The 16,952-nt window shown below is 39.9% G+C and overlaps 1 protein-coding gene across 1 annotated transcript in view; it reads left to right on the top strand.

Moving 5' to 3' along the window:
- Positions 1-2,404: 2,404 nt before the first annotated feature.
- GTSF1L (gametocyte specific factor 1 like) overlaps positions 2,405-16,952 on the top strand; it is a 28,345-nt gene continuing 13,797 nt past the window's right edge. Inside the window, exons 1-2 of the mRNA XM_043967652.1 lie at positions 2,405-2,497; positions 2,629-2,752. Of these exons, the coding sequence (XP_043823587.1) occupies positions 2,405-2,497; positions 2,629-2,752 (217 nt within the window). The remainder of the gene's footprint in view (positions 2,498-2,628; positions 2,753-16,952) is intronic.

The following is a 16,952-nucleotide window of genomic DNA, read 5'->3' as shown; positions in this document are numbered from 1 at the left end:
AGTAGAATTGAGGTCAGAGTCATTTTTCACTCTTCTGAAGGGCAGCTAGACTTCCTCGTTGTCCCTTCATCTGTCTGTCTCCCACTGTCTTGCAGAAGGATTTTTAATCATTGAGTGACCCTTCCCCTTGAATTCTTGACAGAAAAGGTGGACTACAGGGCAGCTAGGTGGCACTATGGATAGAGGACTGGCCTTGGATTCAGGAGGACCTGAGTTCAAATCCGGCCTCAGACACTTGACACTTACTAGCTGTGTGACCCTGGGCAAGTCACTTAACCCCAATTGCCTCACCAAAAAAAAAAAAAAAGAAAAGGTGGATTGCTTCAAGAATTAGGTGAGTCTCTCAACTAGTTAGTGGAAGTGGATGTGGCTGGCAGAATAATAATAATAAGAGCTAGCATTTATATAGTACTTCAAGACTTGGAAAACACTTTCCATATATTAAAGCTTTTGTTCACAGGATTATGAAATCTGGAATACTTGCCTTTAAGGAGCCTTCAAGAAGTATGCCCAAGATCCTCCATTTAGTGTAATTGGGGAATCATCCAGGGTCTAGAACTCACTCCCAATTCCTTAATCACTAAAATCTGGTTCAAAGGACGGACAGTTGTTTTTTCTAACATTTATCAACTTCATTTTAAAAAAAGAAAAGCCACCCTTGCTATGATTCTCAAATCATCTAAAATCTTGGAAGGAGTCTAGTACTTTAGTTAAAAACTTGATTTGTAGTAGGGAGTCCTAGGTTGAAATCCGAGCTCTTACCTATATATATATAGATAGATAGATAGATATAGATAGATAGATATATAGATATCTGTGTGTGTGTGTGTGTGTGTGTGTGTGTGTGTGTGTATGTATGACTGCGGGCTAGTTATCTCCCCTTGCTGGGCCTCCTTTTCTTCTCCTATAAAATAATTAGGATCTTGAGCTCTGACAACTAACTCCTAAGTTAGTAACTGGCTCCTCTCACTGATAGCAAGATTTAAGAGGGTTCTAGAATACTTATTAAGGCTGTCTCTGTTTTTCAGAGCTCCAACTACCTTTATTCGAAGCATACAGTTGCTGGCTCTAATCTGATCATTAAAATGCAAAGGAAGCTTTGAAAAGAGGCACTGGTTTGTGACAGTGCCTCCTAAGAGGCACCTGTGCCTAAATCCCTGGACTTAATCACTTAGGTAGCAGATGTGCCTTCGGGCATTTGACAACCTCTCTCTATGCCCTCTGCCAGCGCCCCAGGCATGATAGAGAGCCGATCTGGAATAAACTCGACCTCCTCCCTTCCCACTGTTCATGCCTGGTTTTCTTGATCTGTATTTTCAACAATCCTGGCTTGCAGCTGTTGCCTGGGTAACTTGGGAGTCCTTGAAGCAAGAGTGGCAGCTAACATTTGGGCTCCCCAGACAGCACGTGCATTCCAGCCTCCAAGTGGCTGCTCTGAGTAACAATTTCCTCTCCTGTCCAACTGTGTTCCATAAGGACACAGATCAGTAATGTGAAGTTAGACCTTTCTGAAGGCAGAGAGCTGTAGGAGAAAAGAGGTCAGAGGGGCAGTTGACCTTGGAGGGTTTGGTTCTTCTAAGAATCTACCTCCTTTCTGGACCCTTTTCTTGATAAATGCCTAGCATTCCACCAACGGGCCAGACTTTGAGACTAGTCTACCCAAGCAGTGAGTTTGAATAAGCGGCTCTTCTGAATGTCTTGGGGGCAGTTCTGTTGGTTTTTACTAAGTATCTCTGGGAGGAGTTCCAAGGCTGTATTCCCCGTTAGATTGTAAGCCCCTTAGAGGACTGTCTTTTGACTCTTTTTTTTTCTTTTTTTTTTTTTTGTATCCCCAGAACTTAGCACAGTTCCTGGTACATAGAAGGCACTTAAGAAATATTTGTTGAGGGGCAGCTAGATCGCGCAGTGTATAAAGCACGGCCCTGAATTCAGGAGGACCTGAGTTCAAATCTGACATCAGACACTTGACATTTACTAGCTGTGTGACCCTGGGCAAGTCACTTAACCCCAATTGCCTCACGCACACAAAAAAAGAATTGTCATGTTTAGTTCCAGAGTTCTTTATTGGAGGAGAGGCAAGGGAGGCGCCCTATTGTTCAGTACTTCACTCTAAGAGCACAATGTGGTTCCCAGGAAACTCTAAACACAAGTGTAACTTGTGGGAAGACCTACTTATTGAGTAGAAACATGTGTCTTTAAGCCTCAGAGGCAGAATTTCTTCCCCTAGGGACTCTTAAAGCAGCAGTTCCAGGCTATTGAAGCCTTTCCTAGAAACAGAATAGAAGGAAACCTGTCTTAGCCATTTCTATTTTGAGAAAAAGACATTGTCAAGACTGTTGCCCTTATTCGTTGGCTTTTTTTCTTCCGTGTTTTTCTACTCTATGGTTCCTGCTGCCCAGGTATCATGGATCCAGATGGCAGAGTACAGTGCCCTTATGACCCAAACCATTTCATATCAGAAAATCGAATGCAGTACCACCTGGCACAGTGCAAAAAAGTGAGTATTTCTAATATAGCTCCTTAAGTCATAAAGTATGAAGACTGGGTGATGTAAAGGGGTGAGTGGCAGCTGGCATGGGAAAAGGGACAGTAATGTCCCCTCTAACAGCAGGGCTTTCTTTTCTTCAGAAAAACCCAAAGAAGGCAAAAAAAATGGCTAGCTGCAAATATAATGCTCGTCACGTGGTCCCATGTGAAAACCTCCAGAAACATGAGGCCAACTGTCAGGACAAAACTGGTGGGCAAGAGACTGGTAAGTTCATATCTTCATGGTAGTTCATACAATCATAAGCATGGATGACCTCCTCTTGGTCAGAGAAAGATGCATTCTTTTCCTTAACACAAAGCTCAAAGTTAAATTGAGCACTGGGAACCACAACCTCCCCCTCAAGGAGGGATTTGAATGCTAAGATTAAAAAAAAAAAGTCTAACTTAAATATTGTCATCCAAGGCAGGAAATTTAACCTTATAAAATGGTTTCTGGTCTGTCTTAACTTTCAGATCCTTCTAATGCTTTGAAATTTCTTCCCTGAGATTTTAATCAGAATAGGACGGAGGCAGCTCCAACTCGGATTTATTACAAAGGTCAAAGTGGGCCTCAGGTAAGCATAGAGAAGCCGGCTGAGATTAGTCTCAAGGTGTGGCTCTGGTCGCCTATTCTTGTTTAAGTCCCATGGGAATTAAAATAAAATCAAAGTAGAATCAGACTTATATGGTGTATGCCTGTGGCAAGTTCAACTGGCTTTGACAGAGAACTGGCTGAGTCATTCCTTGGTCAATTTCAGATGCTTCACCTACCAAATCTTTCTTTTTCTTTTTTTTTTTTTTGCAGGCAATGGGGGTTAAGTGACTTGCCCAGGGTCACACAGCTAGTAAGTGTCAAGTGTCCAAGGCCGGACTTGAACTCAGGTCTTCCTAACTCCAGAGCCAGTGCTCTAACCACTGCGCCATCCAGCTGCCCCTACCAAATCTTTCAACCAGAGCTAGGAAGTAAATTTGCAAGTGAAAATCCTGCCTCTATAGGTTAACTGCATTGTAACTGCCATATGAATCTAACATTTGTCTATAGAACTTTTCAAATAATGCCTGCCTACAAGCTTTTAGTTTCCTCATCTGGAAAATGGATACTGGACCAGAGGACCTCTAAAGCCCTTCCTAACCCTAAATCTAGGATCTTACGATGAAAATAGTAAAAGGCAGGAAGGGGACTTTATCACTAGACACAAGACACTTCTCTGAAACTCTCCCAAGTTATACTTGGGAGAAAAGACTCCCAAATCCTAGATGTATTCTTTTCTAGATTCAGTTCTGTCCGATGTGAAATTTCTTCTTCAGAAACTTACCCCACAATGGTCCGTTCCCATGAGGTAAGGGTATATAATATCTCAAGAAAGCATTTTGAGTTGGATCCAGTGTTGGGCTCCTTTCCCTTTAAAGAGCTACAGAAAATAGTGGCCTAAGAACAGTGAGATCAATTTGGCTCCCTCTCTAGGGTGGGATATAGCATATAGGTTTTGTCTAAAAGGGATATAGTATATAGCACTTAGCATATAGGCTTCGTCTACAAGTATTTAAACACAAGATCCAAAGGCTGTCACTTCCATTTGTTCTCCCTTCCCTCTGCCCCAATAAATCTTAACCTAAATAATAAATCTTATTGAAATTTAACTTTTCGGTTTCTAGTTTTTAAAAATAATTTATTTGGGGCAGCTAGGTGGCGCAGTGGATAAAGCACCGGCCCTGGATTCAAGAGGATCTGAGTTCAAATCCGGCCTCAGACATTTGACACTAGCTGTGTGACCCTGGGCAAGTCACTTAACCCTCATTGCCCTGAAAAAAAAAATTTACAGTGATAAAGATGAGAGAGCTGAAAAATCAGGACCACTAATCTCTAAAAGGTTTGTCTTCAACCCCAAAACAGCAATAACAGCGTGGAAACGTCACTTAATTCTCAAAGATTCATACTGATCTCAAGAGATGCCTATTTGAGCCAAATTTCTAAATGGAAGTTTGTATAGAATTGGTATTCTGAAAGTCATCTTTCTATTCCAGGGTCAAACAAAGGTGGCTAATGAGGCTCAATTCCATCGCACCTGAAAGAAGGTTGTAGTAGATATTTCAGATAGAAACACACAGAAATTTTATTCCTATTCTCTTTGTTAAGTTATAAGATTGGTTAGACCAAAGTCCCAATAGGTTGGCTTTGGGAAAAGTTCCCCATTTGACTTTTTTTTTTCTGTAAAGGGAGAGGAAAAACAATAGTTGGACTAAGAAGTGAATGTGATTATAAAAACAAAAGATAACAAGCTTTTTAAAAATGTCCTTAAACTCTACCACTCTTGTTTTAAAGATCAAGTCTTGGTCTGAGCAGTTTTAGATGTTAATGAATGGGTCAGGCCGGGCTTAGTCAAAATGACAGAATGCCTAATCAAAATCTTCAAGAAGAATTTCCTTTTTGGTATACATGAGGCTGTGTTCTTGGTGAGAAGTTCAGTGCTCAGCACAGTGCCTGGCTCATAGTAGGTTGTAATAAATGTTTATTGGTCAATTGAGAAACATCCGCTTGACATTTGCATTTCTCTATTCCTACAGGGGAAAGCTGCCAGGTGAAGAACCAGCATAAAGAAGGCTTTAAATGTTTGTTTTTTAACATGGCCTTTTTAACTTTGAATTGTCAAGTTTTAAATGGTTAACTTTTAAAAATTGTCACTGTTGGCATCTTAAACTGCTTTTTAACACTTAATAAATGTTCCTATATGCCTTATTATCAACAATAAGTTCTGGAGGGCACCTAGGTGGCACAGTGGATAAAGCACCAGCCCTGGATTCAGGAGGACCAGAGTTCAAATCCAGCCTCAGACAATTAACACTTACTAACTGTGTGACCCTGGGCAAGTCACTTAACTCTCATTGCCCCACCAAAAAAACAAACAAAAAACAATAAGTTCTGCATCCTGTATGCTGCCATCAAATCAACCTCTCTTGACAAGCATTCTTACTACCCCCAATCTTCAAGATACCATTTTATATTTAAGTGCAATATCTGATTGGGTGGCTTATTCTAAGGCCTGGCTGAAGCAGAGAAGGTAAAGGGACTGAAAACTAATCTATTCTAAGACCTACAAAGCAACATTTATTAATTGCCTTCAATCAACCTATTGCAGGGTTAAGTGATGTGAGGAAAAAGTAGGCCCCCCTCAAAAATTGATTGGAGCTGTCTGGGACATGCTTGGGTTACCAAGACAGAATGAAAAAACTTTACTGTTTCTTGGCATAGCCTGTCTCTTTAAAATATTTTTATTAATGTGGCTTATCAATTTTTTCCACCTTTCCCTTCTAAATCTTGAAAACTCGGAATCTGAGACCGTCTAGTCCAAATCCTGCCTTCTCTTCAAAGCCTCCCCCTTCCCACTCTATAATTTATTTCTCCCTATGAGGGGAAACACCCCCAAACTTACATATAGTTGCCTATTCCAATTCTAATAACTAAACTTCTCTCCTTATGTTAAGCTGACATCTACTGTTCTCTAATTCCTAAATATTGGTACTTGTTTTCAATTTAGGTGATAAAGCAAATATGATCTCTTTCCTGTATGGTCACTCCAACTCTCTAGAGGACTATAGGCCCTCCCCTCTCCACCCTTCCTAAGCTTAGTTTCCCTTGCTCCTTCTCCAGAAAACCATGGCATGTGGTTCCAAGTCCTGTCCTCTTGCAGATCACGCACTCCTTTAGCAATGTACCTCTTGATGTGGTCTGACCACGGTGGCTTAGTTGAATGAGTTGACCATGAAGTATTTGCTATATATCAGAAACACCAAAATGTGGTTAGTTTTAATTTATAAATGCTGAAGTTTCGGGGGCGGCTAGGTGGCACAGTGGATAAAGCACCGGCCCTGGATTCAGGAGTTCCTGAGTTCAAATTCGGCCTCAGACACTTGACACTGGCTGTGTGACCCTGGGCAAGTCACTTAACCCCCATTGCCCCGCAAAAAATAAACAAATAAATAAAAATTTAAAAAATAAATAAATGCTGAAGTTTCAGGATTGGAGAACCTCTACAGGATTTGGAGCCAGAGAAGCAGAGCCCTCTCCAGAGTTGCCCTGAGAACGAAGACTATTCCAAAATGTACAAGAGAAGATATCCAGGAACAGCCCAGGTCGTCACCATTGGTCTTGACCTATGTGTTACTACTGGACTCCAATGACTCTTGGAGGAGAGAGTGAGGCTGATGGCTCTGCACAGCTCTACCTCACTTAAATCCAATTCATTTGCAAGTCAAGATTTCACCTTCCTAATGTCATTCATTGGTCTCCTTCAAGAACAAAGGACAAACAACAATATCCAGGACCAGATGACTACATGAGATATCTGGGACACAAAATGTGCTTATTAAATAAATGGACATTGGGAGTGGGTTACTAGGATACAAGGAGACTTTGATGTACATTAATTGTATTGCTTTGGCCTTTTGTTTCATGGTGTTTATATTTAAATTTGTTTTCTTGGTTACCTTGGTGATGTGTAAATCTCCCTTCTCAAACACTGTGAGCCCTCTAAGTAGCTTGATCTGTAACTTATGTCATTCTGATTATGAATATTTAAAAAACCTTATAAATTTGGCTTATAGATGAGTGATCTAAGGGGAAGCTGCCCACCCCTCATAAATCAAAAGGGGGGAAACGAGAATTGGGAAGCAAGTGGTTAATTATGTGAATTGAGCTAGCTCAGTTCCCTTTCTATTCAATTATGGGTCTAGTCCAAACTCTGTCTTGTGAGAAGTTTATTCAGTTGTGAGAATTGGGGAAAATTGCATTGTTTTTAAACTAGCCCTGTGTGGCTGGGAAACTGGACCACTTCTGCCTGCTGTTTAGAATGCTTATCTAAGGGGGGCAGCTAGGTGGCCCAGTGGATAGAGCACCAGCCCTGGAGTCAGGAGGACCTGAGTTCAAATCCGGCCTCAGACACTTAACACTTACTAGCTGTGTGACCCTGGGCAAGTCACTTAACCCCAATTGCCTCACTTTAAAAAAAAAAAAAAAGAATGCTTATCTAAGGGCCTGGGTTACGCTCACCAGAAACTCAGATCCAAAGATCTATGCAAGGAGTTTTCTCACAATTGTACGTCTCAAGCAACTCTATTTCTTATCTGAAAACTGGACCCACACCAATCAGTTATTTCCATGTTCCTTTGTTTATAGGTGTTTGTAATGGGATGCCTTCTTTTCTTCTTTCAAGGAATTGCACCTGTTCACTCTCCCCCTTCCAACTTGGAAAATCTATTATCTTTCATCCAGTTAGTAATCAGATAACCTAATAATGTATTGTTTCCTTTTAATTAATTGGCCTTATTTGATTGTTTTTTCTTTCTCTTTTTTTTCTGTGAGGCAATTGGGTTTAAGTCGCTTGCCCAGGGTCACACAGCCAGTAAGTGTTAAGTGTCTGAGGTAGGATTTGAACTCAGGTCCTCCTGACTCCAGGGCTGGTGCTCTATCCACTGTGCCATCTAGCTGCCCCTATTTGATTATTTTTAATATATGAAAGTTTGTCTCTGTGTTCTGGGTCCAGACCTAAGCTTCAGGAGGTCTGGTCCCAGTTTTGGGGGCAATTGACATGTAATGCTTAATAAATTGATAGGACTTGAACCTTTGTTTTCCTTAGTCATTTCATCTTTTACCTGCCATACCACTAGAATGATAAACTTCCAATTTTATAGGATGCTTTTTATCACTTATGTCATCCAATAGGCATTTAATATGAATATTATCCCTATTCCACCTCTATGGAGATCAACTGCTTTCTCCATTAAGTGATTTGCCAAAAATTGCAAAGTTGGGGGGCAGCTAGGTGGTGCAGGGGCAGCTAGGTGGTGCAGTAGATAAAGCAGCAGCCCTGGATTCAGGAGTACCTGAGTTCAAATCCGGCCTCAGACACTTAACACTTACTAGCTGTGTGACCCTGGGCAAGTCACTTAACCCCCATTGCCCCCACACACACACAAAAAAATTGCAAAGTTGGTATCCAAATCCAGGTACCCAGGTGTCCATTCCAGTGCTCTTTGCACCATACCTGCTACCTTGGTTACCTACCTATAAATGGAACCTGTGAGATCAGATTTGTGTTTTTGATGGCCATATGATGCAAATAACTCATGCATCTTTTTCACATGGGTTTCTATTAGCCAAGGCTGTTGTTCCATACATAGCCCCATCTTATAGAGTTTCTTTTTTTATTCCTATTACGTTTCTTTTGTTAGATTTAGCCCATCTCTCTGCACCCAAGTTCTTCTAGCTTTCAATTAACTGAAATTTAGAAAAGACTACTGATTTGATGGCATAGAAGTTTCCTTATTGCTCTAGATTTCTGTGATTCTAAACATAATAGGGCTGAGGACTAAACAACAGCATTAGACATCACCCTACTTTGATGATGATATCTTATTTAATGCCTCAGGCCTAATCATTTAACTAGTTAAAAATCCATTAATTTGACAAATCATAACTGTAAGTAATTAAACAGAGGCAGCATAGAATGGTGAATTAAGATCCAGCCTTGAAGGCAAGAAAACTTGTGCTCATATTCTCCCTCAGACACTGGCTGTATTATTACCTTGAGTAACATATTTCACTTCTCTGGGCAGCTAAGCTGATAAGTTGCAGCTACGGTGCCTAACAGCATTGGTAGAAGGTGTTTCCTCACCTGGGAGTTCCCTATATGGATGAAATCACAGGTTCAGGCTCTACTTCTAAAGTAATTATAATTTTTAGAATGAAAATAAGCTGTTTCTTCTATTTTGTACCAGAATTTTTCCCTATCACAAGGAGATCCATAGCCCCAGGCAACCAGAGCCATAACGTAAAGATTTCATCAATGTATTTCAAGCCTAAAAATTATGTGGTAGCCAAATGGTTCTGAAAAATTCTATTCTATTGTGTAAATCATCAGGAAGTTTTTTTGCATAAGCAAAATCAATGTAATTGGAATTAGAAAAGCAGCTAATTATGAAAATAATTGCTGCAAATATTTCTGATAAAGGTCTGCTATATACTATACATAGGGAATAAACAAATATATCAAGAACCATTTCCCCAATGGATAAATGATCAAAGATTGACTACTAAATGTTAAATTTTGTTTGCCCACAGCCATTCACAAATAATACCAATGATAATCAAAAAGTTGGAATCTGGAGCAGCTAGGTGGCACAGTGGATAAAGCACCAGCCCTGGATTCAGGAGGACCTGAGTTCAAATCTGACCCCAGACACTTGTCACTTACTAGCTGTGTGACCCTGGGCAAGTCACTTAACCCTCATTGCCCCGAGAAAAAAAAAACAACAAAAAAGACATCATTTGCCAAGCATCATTCTAACTGTTGATACAAAGAAATACAATACAAATACATACAAGATACATTTAAAGTGGATGAAAATAAGCTTAGGAAGGAAAGCACTAATAAAGGGGTGGGGTAGAGATGCTGCTAGACTAGGAAAAGTCTCATGTAGAAGGGGGTATTTGAGATGAGTTTTGAAGGAAGCCAAGGAGTCTAAAGTGTGGAGGGTAAGTGAAAGCATTCCAAGCAGTGCAAAGTCACCCACAGGCAGATGGAGTGTCCTGTGTGAAAGATAGCAAATAGGTCAGTAAGGCTGTACCACAGAATGCATGGTGGGGAATAAAGTGTAAAAGCAATGGAAAGGCTGGAAGGGGCCAGTTTATGAAGAACTTTAATTGTCAAACAAATTAGTTCATGTTTAATTCTAGAGGAAATAGGGAACCACTGGAATTTATTGAGTAGGGTCAGACCTGTGCTTTAGGAAAATCACTGGCAGCTGTGTGGAAGATGTTTTAGTGGGAGGAAACTTAGGTAAGGGAGACCAGCCAGGAGTCTAGGAGAAAGGTGATAAAAGCCTAAACTATGGAAGTAGCTGTACACCCTCAAACAGGGGCAGGTACACATAAAGGGAAAGGTGTGAGGGTAGAAAGGACAAGATTCAGCAACTGATTGGATATATGGGGTGAATAGGAGTCAAGGATTGAAGATGACACCAAGATTGTAAACCTGGGATGATGGTGATTCTGTTTACAATGACAGAGAAGGTTGGAAGAGGGGTCAGTTTGGAGAAAAAGATAATGAATTTTGTTTTGCCCATATTGAGTCTTAGATGTGCATGGGATATCCATTTGCAATGTCCAATAAGTAGTGGGTGATGCAGGACTTAGGCTCAAGAGAATAATTAGGGTTGGATATATAAATTTGGGAATGATCAGCATAGATAATTGAACTCATGGGAGCTGATGAGACCAGTCAGCTAACAAGTTTTTATTGGGCTCTTACTGTGCACCAGGTGACTAACAAGTAACAGAGTATAGAGAAACTAAAATCCACTAGGATAAAGGCAACGTGAATGGCAGGTTAAGATGGAATGTTTTGACTTTCCAGCTCTCTGAGTATAGGTTTCATTTGAGGATCTAGAGTTCCTGAATCTCAGTTTTGCTCTACCCACACATCACGATGTATACATCTTTCTATAGTCATTCTGATGTTCATCATCAAAGACCAAAATGTTTTGTCATCTGCATTTTTTATTTCATTATACACCATGTGTCTTAGTAACACAATGCTTTAAAAATACAAATGATATCTACTTTAAATCCATATTTTTTTCAATAAATACTCCCCATTCATTTGCAATAACAGAAATATCAATAGTAGGTTCCCCATTAAGGAATAACACTGAAATACTTTTTTTTAATAACAAGATGATGCAGTATATTTTTACCATTCCTCTCTGGCAGTGTGGCTCAGTGCCTGAATTTTAATTCAGAGCAACACTACTAGATAGCAATAAGTTATATTGAAATAAATGTGATGTATCATAAGTATCCTTTTAAAAAATTAATCTATCCCTCCCATTATCCTTCCCCCACTGAGCAAAAGGGAAGAAAAGGTCTTTCTAGCTCCAAAATCCAGCAAAACAAATTCCTACATTGGCCATGTCGAAAAAATCTGTCTCCATATGTATTTTAAGTTTATCACCTCTATGTCAGGAGGTGTCATCACTATGTCTTGAAGTATCTGGGTGGCAAAAAGGTGAGAACAATATTAGCTTAGAAGTTTGTCTTCTTACCAGTTCTGTTACTTGCTTTTAAAAGGAATGTCCTAACCTTGGAGGCAGCTCAGCCTACGGACGCACTGGTCAATTGGTGAGTGAGGTCTCAGTTGTGAGTAGGACAATATTAAGAAATGCTATTAAGAAAAAGACAACATTAAGAAATACTGCAGTGGGGCAGCTAGGTGGCGCAGTGGATAGAGCACTGGCCCTGGAGTTAGGAGTACCTGAGTTCAAATCCAGCCTCAGACACTTAACACTAGCTGTGTGACCCTGGGCAAGTCACTTAACCTCAACTGCCTCACCAACAAAAAAAAAAAAGAAAGAAAAGAAATACTGCAGTGACAGTGTCCTGATCTTTCTTGAATAGAAGACAATTTCAGGGGACTCACACCTTTAGGGGGAGTTTGTCTTGTTGATGGTGACCCAACTAAGAGTAGAGATGTTTAATCCAATTAAGAGGAAATGCTCTACATTTGAGAGGCAGTGAATGGCATGGTGGAGATAGAGATGATCCAGGAAGACATGAGTTTCAAGCCTGTCTGTGAAACTTACTGTGTGACCCTGGGGAAAATCACTTTCCTCTCAGTGCCCCCAGGTAAGTCTTTATGACTTTAAATTGGGGGCAGCTGGGTGATGCAGTGGATAAAGCACTGGCCCTGGATTCAGGAAGACCTGAGTTCAAATCCAGCCTCAGACACTTGATACTTACTAGCTGTGTGATCCTGAGTAAGTCACTTAACCCTCATTGCCCTGCCAAAAAAAAAAAAAAAGTTTGTGGACTGACAATTATCAGATGAAGGAAGGGTATTTAAGACTATAAATTGAACATGCTAGCTTACACAGGTAGACTGAGTTTTGTCTTCTGAGAGTTCCCTATGCCAGTGAAACAAGAAGTCAAGTCTCTTTGTTTACCTTTGACCAAATTGTAAGGGGAATACTTAGACAGGATAGAACTGGTTTCTGGAAGTTATCTTTCCCAAGGGTGTTCTAGCATTAACATGACTGTCCATGTGTTTGCTAAATTAAAAACTCTAAATTTAAATTATGTATCTGTTTGACTTTGTTGTGGAACTTGACAGATTTAGACTAAAATGCAGAGCATAAATGTTTTTTTCTTCTGCAACATAGGAGAAAGAATAGGAGCTCTGGATTCAAAGAAAGTGGGTTTCAATCCCGGCTCAGATGTTTCTCCTTGTGCAACCTTGAGCGTCTTTGAAATGAAGGGTTGGACAAATGGCTCCTGAAGTTCCTTACAGTTCAAGATTGCCAAGCTTAGGACTCTTCCCTTCTTTGCAGGGGTCTGTGTTTGGAGGAGAGAGAAAGGCTACTGTCAGACTCAGTTGATAAGCTGATAAATGTTGCTAAATAGTCTTTTACATATTTCTTTTTAAATTTTTAAATTTTTGGAGTGGAAACAAGAGAGACATTACCAAATGAAGGTGACATAAAGACAAAAGATATCAACCCTTTAAAAAATTGTCCACTGTTGGTGAAGTTCTGAAAAGATCCAACCATTCTGGAGGGTAATTTGGAACTATGCCCAAAGGGCTATAGAAATGTGCATACCAGGAGCAGCTAGGTGGTGCAGTGGATAGAGCACAGGCCCTGGAGTTAGGAGGACCTGAGTTCAAATCCGGCCTCAGACACTTGACACTTACTAGCTGTGTGACCTTGGGCAAGTCACTTAACCCTCATTGCCCAACCGAAAAAAGAAAAAGAAAAGAAATGTGCATACCCTTTGATCCAGCAATACCATTGCTAGGGTTATATCCCAAAGACATCCCAAAAAAGAGAAAAAGACCAATTTGTACAAAAATATTTATAGCAGCTCTTTTTTATGGTGGGTAAGAATTGGAAATCAAAGCAAGGCCCATCAATTAGGGAATGGCTAAACAAGCTGTGGTATATGATGGTAATGGAATATTATTTCGCTGTAAGAAATGACAAGCAGGATGATTTCAGAAAGGCCTGAAAAGACTTGTATGAACTAATGTATAGTTAAGTGAGCAGAACCAGGAAAACATTGTACATAGTGACAACAATATTGTTTGATGAAGAACTGTGAAAGACAACTATTCCCAGTAATACAATGACCCAAGACAATCCCAAAGGACTAATGATAAAGCATACTATCCACCTCCAAAGAAAGAACTGATATTGATGGAACATAGACTGAAACATACTATTTTCCACTTTCTTTCATTTTTTTCTTTTATTCAAGTTTTCTTGTACAAAATTACTAATATGGTAATGTTTTACATAATCACACATGTATAACCCACATCTGAATGCTTGCTTAACTGCCTCAGGGAAGGGAAAGGGGAGGGAGGGAAGGAGGGATAAAATTTGAAACTCAAAGCTATAAATAAAAATGTTTATTTTTTTATTGTCCAAAAGAGCGGCAGTAGAAACCTGAGATCAGTAGAAATACACTGAATTATCTCTTTAGCTTCCAGAATAAATTTTATTTCCAGGGCTTTTGAGCACAGAATTTAGCATAAGGCACACAGTAAGAGCTTAATGAATGTCTATTGATAAATGCATTGACCACTTGTTGATTATGTCAGAGAGAGGACTCCTTTTCCAGGAAGGGTTGGTCTAGTTGGTCTTGGAAGTCCCTTTTAACTCCCAGTAGCGTTCTGTACTTGGAGCTGGTAAAATCTGCCTCCCCTATTTACTAGCTATGTAACCCTAGGTAAGTGGAAACATCTCTGAGTAGAGATTTCTTATCTGGAAAATTTGGATAATAATGGCACCTAGACTAAAGGGTTGTTGTGAAGACTAGAATAGATAATGAACATAGAGTCCTTTGCAAATTGTAAAGTCTAAAACACTGAGAGCTACCCAAGGAATTATCACAATAAGATGCTCACACAACCTGTGAGTTGGGTACTTTTCTCATCCCCATTTTACAGATGAGAAAGTGAGCCTGAAGGAGGTCAAGAAACTTACTATCTAAGGTCAAATCTGAACTCATGCATTCCAGACTCACGAGGTCCAGTGTTCTAACCCACCACCCACAGAGCTGCCAAAGTCTAGTATGAAGCAGACCAAGAAAAAATGGCATGAAAGATAATCACATAACAGAAATCTGGTTGTATTTGGTCAAAAGATTCTTCCTTTAAAAAACACCATATTTTATGTGCATAATATTGGGGTGTAACAGATAGCAAATTAGGCCGGTTCCTCTCATTAGCCTACCAAGATACATCTACTCATCTTTCAAAATTCTTGGTCATCAATATCTTGCTTCCCAAACAGAAAACGTGGAAAAAAGCAAAAAGTAATTAACTGGAAAGTCTCAATTATCTAGTAGCCATGAGACTATTTCCAAACATGATGCTTCCCTAAAACAAAGGAACTTTGGGTTTCCGTCCCTCTATCCATAGTGTGAACTCTGTAGAAAATTGTTGGTGGGGGGGCATGGGGGAAGGGGTTAGGGGATGGAGACAGCCATTATTTATGTCCTAGACACATACCAGAGCTTAATCCATTGGTTCCATGTCATTACCCATGTAGCAGTTGGCTCTGTCTCTGTAGGCCTTTTGTATGGGTTCTGCGGGCAGCTGTACTGTATTAAACAGGGAAAGGAAAGAGTTGAAGTGATTTGGTTTCTTCTTCTCATGTATCCCTTTACAGGACACTTAATGATGGGCTCTGCATTTGCTGAAGCTCATGAGAAAATATATCCGTGTCCTCTGGAGGAAGTGACCACTGTATAAAGATTATTTTAAAATGACAAAACAATGGAAACACAGAAATGGAATTTTAAAACTGCTGTCAGGCCAGCCTGAGACCAAAAGAAAAAATGTATATAGCATTTTAAAGTTGGCAAAGCCCTTTACACACACTATTTCATTTGATCCTATAACCACTTACTGAGATAGGGACTACAGATATTAAGATCTATATTTTTACTGATGAGGAAACTGTCAGTCACATTACCTGACTTACCCATAGTCAAACAGCTATTAAGTGTTAGAGATAGCATTCAAACCCAAGTCTCTCCTGACTCCTGGTCAAGTGTTCATTTCACTATATGAGTAGACTCCAAACTTGTTTGATTGCACATTCCTATTGGGGAAAAATGTTGAGCATTCATACCCCAATATGTATATAGTTACTCATTTATATACCAGAGTACAGAGAATGGTGGTACCAATGGCAGGATCAAAAAGGAGAAGCTGGTAAGAACAGGGAGTAGGAATGGATTGGGAAAGAATTGGAGAAAGATAGGTGTGGTTAGAGACAAGCCCAACAACAGGTTTTTGTGGGAAGGGTGGGATTCATCTTCTCTTCACATCCTCCAAATGGTTGATGCACACCTCCTGGGATCACACCAAAAGACCTTTCTACTAGGCCATGCTGCCTTCCATGTTATGACATCGGTAAAATTTTCTTTAACATGCTTCTTTTTTCCTCCCTTCCTGTGATGTTTTCTGCCCTTCTTTTCCTATACTTCTTCCCACTTCCCAAACAGGTGTCTAGTATTCTCAGTTGTCAGAGTCCTGGACTTGGAGTCAGGAGACCCTAATGCCTAACCTGTCACTTAAAATTTGTGACCAGGGACATAGTCACCTCTCTGAGCTCCTATGCTCTAATCTATAAAATGTGGATAATGCCATGTATACTACCTACCTTACAAGGTTATTGTGAGGAAAGATCTTTATCAATCTTAAAGCACCATCAAAATTGGAATTATTATTGTCCAGGTGTTGTTGGTGTTGTTCAGTTGATTTCAGTGTCCAACTCTTCATGACCCCATTTGGAGTTTTCTTGACAAAAATATTGGAGTGGGGGCAGCTAGGTGGCACAGTGGATAAAGCATTGGCCCTGGATTCAGGAGGATCTGAGTTCAAATCCGGCCTCAGACACTTGACACTTACTAGCTGTGTGACCCTGGGCAAGTCACTTAGCCCTCATTGCTCCACAAAAACAAAACAAAACAAAAACAAACAAACAAAAAATACTGGAGTGGTTGGTCATTTCCTTCTCCAGCTTATTTTGCAGATGAAGCAACAGAGGCAAACAGGGTTAAGTGACTTGCCCAGGGTCACATACCTAGTAAGTGTCTGAGACCAGATGAGTCTTCCTGACTCCAAGCCCAGCATTCTATTCACTGTGACACCTAGCTGCCTGCTATTGTTCATTAATCCTTTCTAAAGTATATATATATATATATATATATATATATATATATATATATATATATATATATATATATATATATATATATATATATATATATAGGTGTGGTATGCTTCTATCTAATATAGACAGCATGCATAGGGAGATATCTAATCTGAGATCTGCACTCCCTTCATCTTTAAGGGGGACTGAAA

Source organism: Dromiciops gliroides, chromosome 5, assembly GCF_019393635.1.
Source record: "Dromiciops gliroides isolate mDroGli1 chromosome 5, mDroGli1.pri, whole genome shotgun sequence".
Taxonomy (NCBI): Eukaryota; Metazoa; Chordata; class Mammalia; order Microbiotheria; family Microbiotheriidae; genus Dromiciops; species Dromiciops gliroides.
This window is presented reverse-complemented; position numbering and strand designations above follow the sequence as displayed.